The sequence below is a fragment of the Octopus bimaculoides genome, chromosome 6 (genome assembly GCF_001194135.2).
Source record: "Octopus bimaculoides isolate UCB-OBI-ISO-001 chromosome 6, ASM119413v2, whole genome shotgun sequence".
Taxonomy (NCBI): domain Eukaryota; kingdom Metazoa; phylum Mollusca; class Cephalopoda; order Octopoda; family Octopodidae; genus Octopus; species Octopus bimaculoides.
The window spans coordinates 3,252,815-3,266,279 of NC_068986.1; the positions used below are offsets into that span (position 1 = coordinate 3,252,815).

Genomic DNA, 13,465 nt, shown 5'->3' on the forward strand with positions numbered 1-13,465 from the left:
ATATATATATATATACGTGTCTGCATTGTGTTGTAACCTCGGTGAAGACAATTTTACCTTGCATAATGCAAGAATATAAGACAGTACACGGAAGGAAAAAAATCACTTACCTTCTGATTACCTTCTGATTCGATTTTTTGTCTCTTCTCAACAGAGGTTGTCTAAGTAGTCTTACTGAGGAAAAGAACACGATAGTTCTTTATAAAGAAGTGATAAAAGGTAATAGTGCCACGATATCTAGTTGAATTCTTACCCAATCAACATCATTACACCTGTTTCATTGCTGAAAAAGAGCCACGTAAGTTCAACGGTTATAGAAATAGAACAGTTAATTTGTACATGTGGACAAAATATGATATATTTTAACGATTTCAAAGGAGACATAAATAATTTGGGAAGGATGAGGCATCAAATAAGCCAATCGGTGTGATATAAGAACTTTCTCACCAACAAATAAAGAAATCATCGTGAATCAATGAAATCAATTGATTTTCGTTGACAACTTGTTTTATAGTCATTGATTCGGAACAGTTGTATAAGTACTCAGCTCGATATTTCAACTGAAAATAAACATTATTAAGTATATTTCAAGTGAAAACAAACATTATATTTCTAATGAAGACAAGCATTATTAAATATAATATTAAGTATAATTATTTCAGCTAACTCCAAACATTGTAAGATATAATTATTTCAGAAAATACAAGCAAAAACAAATATTATTAGATGCAATAATTCCAACTGAGGACGAACATTACTAAAAATAATGATTTTAAGGGAAAACGAACATTATTTAATACAGTTATTTCAACAGAAAGAAAAATTTTGTTGAACATTTTTCAGTTGAAAAACTAAATTTTATTGAATATAATTATATTTCAAATGATGACAAATATTATTAAATATAAATCGTTTCACCTGAAAACAAACTTTATTAGATATAATTATTTTACCTTAAAACAAACGTTATTAAATATTATTCTTTCAACTGAAAACAAACATTTAAATAAGCTATTCCACCAAAAAGCATTATAGATTATATTGTTGGCATCATAAGAAGTTAGAATGTTCGTGAGAACGTGAAATAATTCTTTTATTTATTTATTTATTTATTTATTTATTTATTTGAACTGTGATACTCGAATCAGATAAAGTTACACATAATAGCGTGTAAATAGCCTGTTGGATAAAAAAAAATGGTCGAAGGCTTCTCGGGGGACTTCGACTTTTTCTACCCCAAAACCAATATTTATTTACACGCTATTATTTGTAGCTTTATCTGATTCACCCACCAAATTATAATCAGATACATTTATTTCAACTGGAAACAAACTTTATCAAATACAATTATTTCACAGTCGAATATTATTATTCCAATTAAAAACAAAAGTTTTTAGGTACAGTGACTGTAACTGAAAACAGATAATATTAAATTTGGTTTATTGAACTAAAGACAAACATCCAAACATTATTAAATATATATTTTCCTTCTATTTTAATTAATTGTGTCGCAACTACCAGGATCTACACAACAGGAAATTAACTGTTGCTCCTTTAGTACAAAATAATTCGTCTATTACAGTGCACCACAGCCCTTTTCCACTTGCGGCACACTTATATTCTTTTCAAAATTCAGCGGCACACCTGAACTAAAAATATAACTAAAGGTATAGGAGAACAAATTATATTCAGGGTACACTGCGGTACACTTAGCATCGTCTCGTGGCACATCAGTGTGCCGCGGCATACCGGTTGCAGAGCACTGATCTATTACAGGTATTATTTTTTCTGTAGACTACTTAGTAGATATTATCTAGGTGAGAGATGAAAACAAAAACTTATCCAGATACAGCAGAACACCTGTTGGACCAATGAGGATGCCTGTATGTGATCACACACACACGCACGCATACACGCTTACACCTTCACATACATACATACATACATACATTCACATATACATACATACATACATACATACATACATACATACATACATACACGCATGCATAATTTACCTTTGTTGCTTTTGAACCGTCATTTCTTCTGACACACTTTCGGTTTTCTGACTCCTGTCATTTTCAGCAAGACTTGACACAGAACAACGCAAATGGAGGGAAACATATTCTCGCGAGATTCTTTTCCTCAATACTGAGTGGCACTTTTATGATAGTTGAACTTTGTCAAAAACTTTAACAAACCCCCAGATTCTCCCGAGCTACGTTTCTTCTTTTTGTCCACAGGCTTTCATGTGACCACTCAATAAAAAGCTTTGTTGCTAAATTTTCATGCAATGGAAAATTCTGTATTTTCTTGATGTATTTTGAGCTCCAAGCTCTATGTCAACGATTCCTCCATTTTCTAAAAGATATATTTGACGCTGTAGGAGCACTATTTCCATTTGGCGGAACTGTTATCCATCTATACGTGATTTGGCTAGTGTAACCAACCGCTTTACCTCGCGCATAGATACACACTGCCGCCTATTACAAAGTCTCGGGAAAATTTTAACCAGTCCCATCCGAGCCTCCAAGAAAGTCAGACGTAATTTGTCATGTCGCTGTTGGAGCTCATCTCTACCACGTAGACAATATCGAAGGAAGAAACACTCTAGAACTAAATAACTATTTATGGACTGCTCGAACATTTATCCTGTCCACATTTTACAATATATAATAACAGTGTCACATGTTATTTATGCTGCATACACCTTCTTCTGGATTTGTGACCCTACAACGAGTAGCTCGAACTTTTCTTTTGTTCACGTAGGACACTGTTATACCATACCTCTGTGTGTTTTTGGTGCATCTTCACTTGTCTTTATGGGCGACATCATCGGCACTGACGGAATAGCTCTTCAGGATATTCCTCCACCTACTTCTTTGCGACAGCTTCGACAGTTCCTTGATCTTAATTATTACCGCCGTTTTAGTCCACATTGTGCGGACCTTCTGTTTCTTCTTTCTGATCTCTTACTGAATAGAAAAAAGAAAGACGAGCCTATTTCCCTTGACCCAGTTCATCTTGAGGCATTCCTCAAAGTTAAACATGCGCTGGCTAGCGCTTCTCTTCTCACATATCCCGTGTCTGATGCCCAGCTTTTGCTGGTCGTGGATGCATCAAATACAGCTGTTGGTGCAGTTTCGCAGCAACATCACCAGCAGCAAGCACAACCTCTCGCTTTCTTCTCGAGACAGCTTAAACCAGCCGAAACCCGCCATAGCACGTTTGGCCGTAAACTTTTGGCTATGTACCTGACAGTTAGACACTTTCAATACTCACTTGAAGGTCGCCAATTTACGATCTATAACGATCATCGTCTGCACTTCGTTCGAAGCCCGACAGATATTCGTCATCTAGATTTTGTTTCGCAGCTTACCAATGGTATTCGTCGTATCTCTGGTGCACAGAATGCAGCGGCAGATGCTCTCTCTCGCATTCGTGTAAATTCTTTGTCACCACCTTCAAATATCGGCCTCCATCTTCTTTCTGCAGATCAGCCTCCCCTAGAGTCGATCGATCTTGCTTCACCAGAATTTGCGACGTGTAAATTTAAGTACTTGCTTGTGCCTACTTCTGACACACAAATATTATGTGACATCTCGATAGATAAACCACGTCCTCTTGTTCCAGAGACCCACCGTCGAACTGTTTTCCACACTCTGCATCCCGGAACTTCAACCACGGTGAAACTCATTTCGGCTGGATTCTTCTGGCCAAATATGAGACAAGATATCATTGCTTGGTCACGTTCATGACTTTTCTACCAAAAAGCTAAAGTGCATAGGCACATTCGTACTCCTCTTGGTATGTTCAACACCCCAGACGCTCGTCCGAGTCACATCCATATCGATCTAGTTGGACAGTGGCCAGTTAGTCAAGCTTTTACGTATCTCCTTACGTGCATCGACCGTTTTATATGTTAGCCGGAAGTCATCCCTTTGTGTGATATTACAGCAGAATCAGTAGCGCGAGCTCTGGTATCGGGTTGAATATCGCGTTACGGCGTTCATACCACGATCACCACTGACCGTGGTAGGCAGTTCGAATCCCACTCCTTCCATGGGCTTTCGAAAATTCTAGGCGTGCGGCGCATTCGGACTACTAGTTACCATCCAGCTTCAAATGGTATGGTGGAACGCTTCCACCGCCAATTGAAGGCTGCAATGCGCGCTTATCATAACAGCGATAGAGCGAGTATCTACTCATTGTTCTAGGCTGCCGTTCAGCAGTCAAGGAGGATCTTGGATACTCTTCAGCGAGGCTGCTCTACGGAGAACCGTTATTCTTAACAGGTCAAATGCTGGCCCATGTGAACTTTTCCTCCCAAGATTCTGCTCTCTACGTCAACAGACTTCGTTAGTATTTCACCAATCTTCCGCTGATGACCTCCCGACAACAAACTATTACATCTTCGGTCCCGAAGGATTTTGCTTCGTGGACCCACGTGTTTCTTCGCAATGACTCTATGAAAAGTCCCCTCACATACCATACACAGGATCTTACTGAGTCCTTTCCAGCACTGATAATCTTTTCACCATGGACATTAAATGGGAAAATTGACATGGTAAAACGAGCTTTTATAGACGCTCTGACACCAAAGCCACATACCCCGCTCACATACACTGTTCACCACGAAACACAAGCTACATCTTCGCATTCATTACCTTCACAATTGCACACCCCGTTCCCGCCTTCATCTACATACATCAATCCGACGTGCAGTGGTCGTCGTGTGCACTGGCCCGCCAAGCTGTGCAAAACTATTTATATCTGAACTGACTGATATAGTGCAGTCTGTGAACTTGCTTTAACACATGGAATTCCTTTGTGCATGTTTTCGCTTTTGCTTTGCAGTGGTTATTTTTGCCTCGCTTTTTCAGCATTTTGCATTTTCTTCTTTTCATTTTGTATCATAGTTAACTAATCTTCTTGTAGTTTCTTTTACCCAAAGCCAGGAACTTTTCAGCACCGCCTCGTATAATGCAGTAATCTGCCTAATAAAACATCGTCTTGACTCTTTCCTTCATAGAATCGCTGGCCTCAAACCCTGCAACAGACTGGCGTTCCATTCAGGAAAATGTGATCTTGGAAACTGTATAACCGGCATTATGAGTTCTAAGGCCCAAGAAAAAAAGAAAGAAAAAAAACGAAATCGTCGAAATAGATAGAAGGTATTATTTGTGTCATCTGTCAACATACGACCAACGTTGAAATAATTTGTAAGAAAAAGTAAAGTCTTTCACAATTGATATATAAATATGTAAGCCAACTAAAGACCTTCGCTCAACCTGTTAGAAATAGAAGCCGTTCAAATTACAGTTTATAAACAAAACACTGTACAACGTGGTTGTATTATACAAACATAACTGTATCTGAAGTAAAGCATTTGATCATAAAGTCATCATGATCAAGCTTGACATGAGGCTAAAACGAGAATAAAATTCAATACAATGTGTGATTTTGTTTTGGCGATCAAATAAAAGCTACATTATATAACATCTGGTGAAAACTGAAGTAAACATTAATAGGAGACAACCATTTTTACCACGGATCATGAATGAACAGCAACTACACAGAGGTTTCTGTGCTAGTTCAGAATGGTTTTATATTTTTAGTCAAGAAGCTTTTGTTAACTTAAGCACTATGTCATCTGTTTCGATACTGAAACTAAGACAATTGGACCAGTATATAATAAATTGATTATATATTATATACTGTATTAATTCTTATTCATGTTGTTGAAATCTGAATTCGAATTGAATAGTAACAAATACTTACAAGTGTTCTAGTGTATGTGAACTGGACTGTAATAAATATTTTTGAAAACTGCTTGATTTGGTTTATCTGGAAGATACCTTTACATGTATACATAAATAATGCACTAATGTAAGTGTATGCTTACACATGCATTATATACGTAAAACTCAACCATGTGTATGAATACATACACACATATATTAAGTTACATGTACAAGTTTTTTTGTATGTGTATATGTGTCTATACATGTGTGTGTGTGTATAAGAGACAGACAGGCAGGCAGGGATGGATAGAGAATGAAAGAATATGGATGTTATAATTTTATCCAGTTGTCCTAGTAATACATACATTTGAGTACATTGATACATACACTCACATGGACAAAATATATGTAGGAAAGAGAGAGAGATAGAAAGAGAGAGAGAGTGTGTGTGTATGTGTTTGTGTGTGTGAAAGAGAGAGAAAGTGAGTGAGAGAACGAGTGATGAAAATGCCATTCCACATGCTGCCAATATATCTATATATATCTGTTCGTCCCCTGAACTGAGCAAATTGTACAGTACTAAAAAGTCAACAACAACATTAATAATATGAATCTTAATTTTTATTTTTCAAATTGAATCTTGGGTCCCCTAAAACCCAAATGTTCCTGACCCCTATTCTCTGGGCCCATGTAATAAGACATTCTGGTATAGGTACTAGTTTAGAAAATAACAAGGAAAAGAAGTCAATGTGGGAACCCCTATATTAAGAGTGGTGAACCTTATTAGGGGTGAATTGTAAGTGTGTAAGAGAAGCTGTTACGGAGCATCTGTACAGTAAAGAATAATCCTTAGTTTTACAAATCCATAAGCATGTAATTTATATTTAGATTTTTGCTTTGAACTTAAGGCTTAAACCGTGTTTTTTATGGTCTTAAAACTTAAACCTTGTTTTTTAAAGACTTCATCAACAATTTCAAACTTGGATGTAAGTAAAATTTCTCTTAAATTACACCCTACAATTTTAAATGAGGAAAGAATATTTGATAATTTATTCCTACATTTCCTTAAAAGAAGACAAGTGGTGGTCAAAGCTAGAATGCCCTTAATTTTATGTCCGTTCAGTTGGACCTGATATGAGTCCAACCAACAAGAAAATAATACAAACAAAAAAATAACAGGTTTAATATTTTGAATAATTCTTTTAATATTTTAAGGAGCTGTGGATTTAACTTGAAAGGAAATATAAAATATTTACTGAGAACTAGTTTGGTATAAATTCCATTACAAGAATGGTTTTAATTTTTAAGAACACATGATGAAAGGAAAACAGTTTGTTGGATATATATATATATATATATATATATATATATATATATATATGTATATATATATAAACAGGTATCAGCTATTTATCAAAATTCTTCAGTACTTGATTGCAATACAACTATTTGATATGTTTTATTTAGTAGAAAAGAGGTAAAAAAAAAAAAAGAACACAAATAGAAAAATAAAGCTGTTAGAAATTACACCAAGCAAACTTCTATGAAAAACTATGGTCTTAGTGGCTGAAGTCCCATTGTTGGACCATTCCAGTTTGGAATAACCCAATCAGGCCAGAACAATTCTTTCATTCTTTCACAGTAAGCAATTAGATTTGGGAATGAATTATCTGGTTGAATAAAGAGAAGAAATAGTAGCATAAAAAATACAATTCTGTAATGAAAACATACAAAAAAATAAACAATAAAACAAAAAAAGCAACAAATAAACAACAGAAAGAATTTTAAAATATAAATTGTCTTAACCCTTTTGTTACTATATATGTTTCAACTAATTTTGAAAATATAAAAAAAATTGAGGATTAAGTAAAATATTTTAGTTCATTATTTAGATGGTGATTGGAAATTAGCAAAAAATTTTTACATAAATTTAAGATGAACACTTTATTTAAATATCACATTTTGAAGAAGGTGTTTTGTATCATAGAAGCAGAGGTAGTCTTGGTATCAAAAAGATGAAATAAAATGGGGCTAATTGGCCCTAATTTTAGGTAAACTACTGTTAGAAATATTCAAGGATGTAAATACTATAGTAACATACTATCTCTTGTAACTTGTTACACTGATAATTATATATTTATACAAATGGTTTGATGCTTTCAAGGCAATGATTTGTTGCCTTCAAAAATAGCCCTTTTATTTTTATTTTCTTAACCAAGAGGTAAGGTTGTGCAAACAGCTGGAAGAAAATATTGTCTCAATAATATTTGTCTGACTCATGCTACCATGGAAAAACAGACATGAAAATAAGTGTAAGATTACATCCATTTCAATTTTGAATTAATACATAGCTATTAGAATCTTCTTACATAGTCTGTACATAACTTCAAAAGCTGTTTGATACTATGAATTGTTTAGTCATAATAAATGTTATGAAAAACTTATTAAAAAATAAGATATGCCACCTATTCTACAATATGAAAGCATTCTGAATTAAAAATAACTGGTCATACTAACCTTTAAAGACCTTTATGAAAAAGCTACCTTCTGGCATTTTCTTTAAACAAGCAATCATTCCAAATATAGCACAATCAGTTTCACATGGATTGACTCCCATAAGGAACTTCTTTCTTCCTGTAGAATTCATAAGAAATTGAATTATATACAAATCCTTCAGTTTGAGTTTTATATGGATTATTAAAATGTGATTTAAAATTTTAAGCTTAGAAGTTAATTAAGGATTGTAAAATACCTTTATCTTTTAATCATTTAGGTATCCTAATTAACGTTTGAGCATGTCACTTTGACCATATGAAATATTTTACAGTTAAATATTTAGACTGCCAACTGACAGGAAGCTTAGGGGTAGACCAAGAATGAGATGGTTGAATAATATCCATAGTCTCAGATCATGCTTGAGAATCGAGTTGGAAAGTGCAATGATGATTGCTTCTATAGAGAAGAAGCCTGACCATTCTACTCTCATACCCTCCAAGAAATAGGGGGAAAATGCCAAAAAATGGATGGATGGATGGAACATGGTGTGACAATCTGAATTAGCTATTGTCAACTTTCATCTCTCTCTACAAGCTTTTGACAAATCTCTTTTTGATGGTCACCATACTTAAAGGGTTAAACAAGCTGTCAATAGTAGTTATTAGGTCTATCTTCCTTATTTGCTCTGCTCATTGCTGGATATTTGACTCAATTACTCAATGACTTGTTATTTCAGGCTATGAATATCCACCACTGAGTAATCACCTCATGTTTTTTAAATGAGACCAAAGAAATTATGTTTCTCTCATAGGATTAATCTCGTAAAAGACTGTTTTGTTTAGAGTAGCCTTGTAATACAAATTAAATTCAACACTGGAAACCAATGGATCACTTGTAAATTTTACATGATCATTGTTGTCAGCAGCGGCAATTATTTTTTTTATCTTGTCTTTTTTAATCTAAAGTGAATTGTGCTATTTTAACATGGGTTACAGCATACAGCCTTTACTCTATTTAAAATTGTTCAGTCAGTGAAAGAACTAGCAGAACAGTTTCAGTATAATCATCTTCAATGATTATATAGAAACTGGTATCTTCTGTAGTAGTGAGAAACTCTATCAGAAGAGATACACACTAGACTGTTTTCTCCACAAAATAAATAAATGATTGACCTTTTTCAGTTATTGGACTGCAACCCTGCTGAGACACTATCTTCAAGGGTTTAGTTAAACAAATTGACCTCAGTACTTAGTTTTCCAGTCTGACAATTATTTTATTGGTCTCATGCTGATCACTAAGTTATGTGGATGTAAACAAACCAACACCGAGTACCAAGTAGTGGTGGTGGTGGTGGAGGGATAATCACAGACTCTGTCACACACACATACACACACTAATTTCTTTAGATATATCACTTACCAATAAAGTCTGAGAGAGCCTTTAAATCTTCCATTGCAATATGTTCCACTTCTGAAGGAGTGTGTCGACCCATACCTTGGCAGTAAGCCTGTTTCTTAACCATTCTTCTAATCCTCCAGACAATAAATCTCGGAGCAGGGATCACAGTTCTCAGAGTTGGGTCAGAATAACTATATACCCATCGACTGAGAGCCAAAGCCCTTCAAGATAAGATAAAGATAATGATAATGATAATAATAATAACCCTTTCTACTATAGGCACAAGGCCTGAAATTTGGGCGAGCGGGATAGTCGATTACATCAACGCCATTACTCAACTGGTACTTGATTTATCGACCTCGAAAGGATGAAAAGCAAACTCAACCTAAGTGGAATTTGAACTCAGAACATAGCGATGGGCGAAATACTGCTAAGCATTCCATCCAGCATGCTAACAATTCTGCTAGGTTGTTGCCTTAATAATAATAATAATAATAATTTCAAATTTTTGCCACAAGGGCAGCCTGGGGAGGTGGGGATGAGTCGATTACATCGACCCCAGTGTTCAACTGGTACTTTATTATATCAACCCTGAAAGGATGAAAGGTAAAGCTGACCTTGGTGGAATTTGAACTCAGAACATTAAAGATGCGAAATACTGCTAAGCATTTCACCCGATGGGCTAATGATTCTGCCAGCTCAATAATAATAACAATAATAATAATAATAATAATAATAATAATAATAATAACAATAATGGTTTCAAGTTTTGGCACAATGCCAGCAAGTTCGGGGTGGTGAGGAGTAAGTCGATTACATTGACTCCCAGTGTTCAACTAGTACTTATTTTTATCAACCCTAAACGGATGAAAGGTAAAGTTGACCTTGGTGGAATTTGAACTCAGAACATTAAAGATGAATGAAATGCTGTTAAGCATTTTGCCTGGCATGCTAACAGTTCTGCCATTGTCAAATTTTGGCACAAGGACAGTAGTTTCGGGGAAGGGAGTAAGTCGATTACATTGACCCCAGTGTTTAACTGGTACTTATTTTATCAACCTCGAAAGGGTGAAACGTAAACATGACCTCTGCAGAATTTGACCTCTGAATGTAAAGACAGACGAAATGCTGCTAAGCTTTTTTCCCAGTATGCTAATTGTCCTATTGTAACAACAACAACAAGCAACAAATGGTGAAAGAAATATAGTTTTCAAAAAAATTTTTAAAATAAAGTTAAAAGGCAGATTATGCAAATTTCTGTCAATCTAATTCACCTGGCTAATTAACAAATTAGCAATATTGACTGGAAGTGTTTAACCACAAAGTTAACTAACACACTATACTGACAATCATCTATTGAAGAAACTCTATTTTACAATTGTAAAATAGTGACCAGGTATAATATCTTGCCGTATTTGTTTTAAATACCCACACTGTGGGTTCAAATCTTGCCAAGGTCAAATTTACAACTTATCCCTTCAGTGAAGATTGGAGGATTTTTTTCAGCACTTTGCATTCTGAGTTCAAATAAAACCACGCCCACCCTCTGTGATAGACTTAATCCGTCACCCAGTTCGATACTGGTACTTTGACGGACCTCAGTCTATAGTAAGTATTTGGGTCAGGTCTCGGTTTAAAGATTAACTTCTTCCCTTCCGTAAACCAGTCTTGAAGGTCCTGGCGAAAAAAATTTAAAACATTATGCATTTAAAATTACATTTGATCCTAATACATACTCAAGGGAGGTAAAACCCAATATGTATATTTTAGAGTAATCTCCCTTGACGCAAATAGCTAGTTGTTTACTATATTATTTTCTATTATATTTTTATTCATTTATTGATTTCAGTCATTTGACTGCGGCCGTACTGTACCATCTTTAGAAAATGGAATGCTTACAGCACCTAGGTTTCCCGAGCGGTCACCCATCTAAGTACTAGCTAGGCTCGATATTGCTTAACCTCGGTGATCGGACGAGAACCGATGCTTTCAACGTGATATGGCCGTATACGTATGTTATATGAAAACATTTGGCACACGGCCAGCAATTGCGGCGAAGGGTGCAAGTCGATTACATCGACCCAGTGCTCAACTGGTACCTATTTTATTGACTCTGAAAGGCTGAAAGACAAAGTCGGCCCAGGCAGAATTTGAACTCAGAAAGTTAAGATAGACGGAATGCTGCAAAGCGTTTCGCCCGGCGTACTAAATATTCTTTTCTACTATAGGCACAAGGCCTGGAATTTGAGGGGAGGGGGATAGTCGAGTACATCGAGCCCAGTACTTGACTGGTACTTAATGTATCGACCCCGAAAGGATAAAAAGCAAAGACGACCTCGACGGAATTTGAACTCAGAACGTAGCAGCAGACGAAATACTGCGAGGCATTTCGCTCGGCGTGCTAACGATTCTGCCAGCTCGTCGTTCAGTATAGAGCGTAATATCAATTAATAAATGGATGAGAAAATGAAATTTAACTCCTGTTTTCTGATCATTCATTTATTAATTGCTACAAACGTTTAAGATGTTTGACGTCTACATCATCAAGAACACATTACATTATAATTTAAATGTCTTTAAATGGAAAAGAAATTTACAGTAAAAAGAAACAATCTTATGCATCTCATCAAAGGTCGTCCCATAGAACACCCTAAAAAGAAAGAAAGAAAGAACGATTACCAATACAAGTTCTCTTCTATCATTTTCTGCATGGCTCTAGCAACACCACGTTGTTCCTCCGAGAGATGACTGTTTAAATCAAGGTTGAATTTCTTATTTAAATACTCGATTATAAACTGTGAGTCACTGACAACTTCTCCATTGTATGTAATCCAAGGTGTTTTATGTTTTGGTGACATCTCATAGGTATATTCAACCTAGCAATATAGATAGATAGATTTAATATTAGGATAAATACTTTATAAGAATTTATCAAGTAGTTAGTGTGAAAAAACCTCATAAGGAAAAAAAAAAACCATAATTTTTTTCCATTAATATATATAACTTAATTTATATAAGGGCATTACTATACAATAATGCCTCACGCTTAGAGGGACTCCATAAGTCAAGACTACCGAAATAAGCACATTTTACCTCTAAGCATGAGGTATTATTGTATAGTAATGCCCTTATATAAACTAAATTATAGATAGATAGATAGATAGATAGATATCGTCAGTGGATCACACATCCATAAAAGTACACTCTAAAACATTAGAGCAGTAATGTATTGATAGGAAGTTCATTTTTGGCTGGTCATCTGGTTTTGCCTCTATCAAGCGTTTAGCATTATAGATGGTTCACCAGACTCTCATGCCAATGGTCATCAGAATCCAATGAGCCGCCTATAAGACTTAGTACTTTATAGATGCAAAACCATTGGTCACTCTATGACCAGCCATATAATTAACTTCCTATAAACAGAACATGACACCCATTTAGCATTGGTATCATGAAAAAAAAAACTCAATCTGTACATTGGTTTAAGGAGTTAGTGTAAGAAAGGGCATCTAGCTGCAGAAACTATGCCAAAAATGAAACATGAGCAACCTGTTGATGTATACTTCACTATGAAATGAACTGACTCTACCGAAAATGCTGATGATAATAATAACAATCATGAAATTATTATGTATAGTGCTCAGGTGCACTGCAACTCATCAAAGGTGCGTGTACAGTACATAGAATTATGTACAAAAGTCAAGAAAGTGAACAGTGTATGAATCATGATATACATGTGTGCATGCATATGGAGTTGGGGATATCAGGTGTAGTGTTTGTGGTGTTATGGGCTGTGACGAACTATGTGTTGTGGTGGAGAGGGGTGA

General features: G+C 35.4%; 2 protein-coding genes and 1 pseudogene across 5 annotated transcripts in view; all 3 read right to left on the reverse strand.

Annotated features, from left to right (window-relative positions):
* LOC106883423 (uncharacterized) overlaps positions 1 to 535 on the reverse strand; it is a 10,854-nt gene extending 10,319 nt beyond the window's left edge. The window contains exons 1-2 of one of the 2 annotated variants that reach the window (XM_014934419.2): positions 448 to 535; positions 111 to 283 (exon numbers count right to left, since the gene is read on the reverse strand). The gene's annotated coding sequence lies outside the window, so the exon portion shown is untranslated. Of the gene's footprint in view, positions 1 to 110; positions 317 to 447 lie in introns of those variants that run through there. The other variant, XM_052968558.1, reaches the window with a different exon arrangement.
* Positions 536 to 6,347: 5,812 nt separating this feature from the next.
* The window catches only part of LOC106883422 (failed axon connections homolog), a 17,801-nt gene continuing 10,683 nt past the window's right edge, over positions 6,348 to 13,465 (reverse strand). For all 3 annotated transcript variants that reach the window (XM_052968556.1, XM_052968555.1, XM_052968557.1), the window contains exons 4-7: positions 12,318 to 12,514; positions 9,660 to 9,859; positions 8,262 to 8,378; positions 6,348 to 7,414 (exon numbers count right to left, since the gene is read on the reverse strand). In XM_052968556.1, the coding sequence (XP_052824516.1) occupies positions 7,296 to 7,414; positions 8,262 to 8,378; positions 9,660 to 9,859; positions 12,318 to 12,514 (633 nt within the window). In that variant the 3' untranslated portion in view covers positions 6,348 to 7,295. The remainder of the gene's footprint in view (positions 7,415 to 8,261; positions 8,379 to 9,659; positions 9,860 to 12,317; positions 12,515 to 13,465) is intronic.
* LOC128248230 (5S ribosomal RNA) lies at positions 11,531 to 11,649 on the reverse strand (annotated as a pseudogene).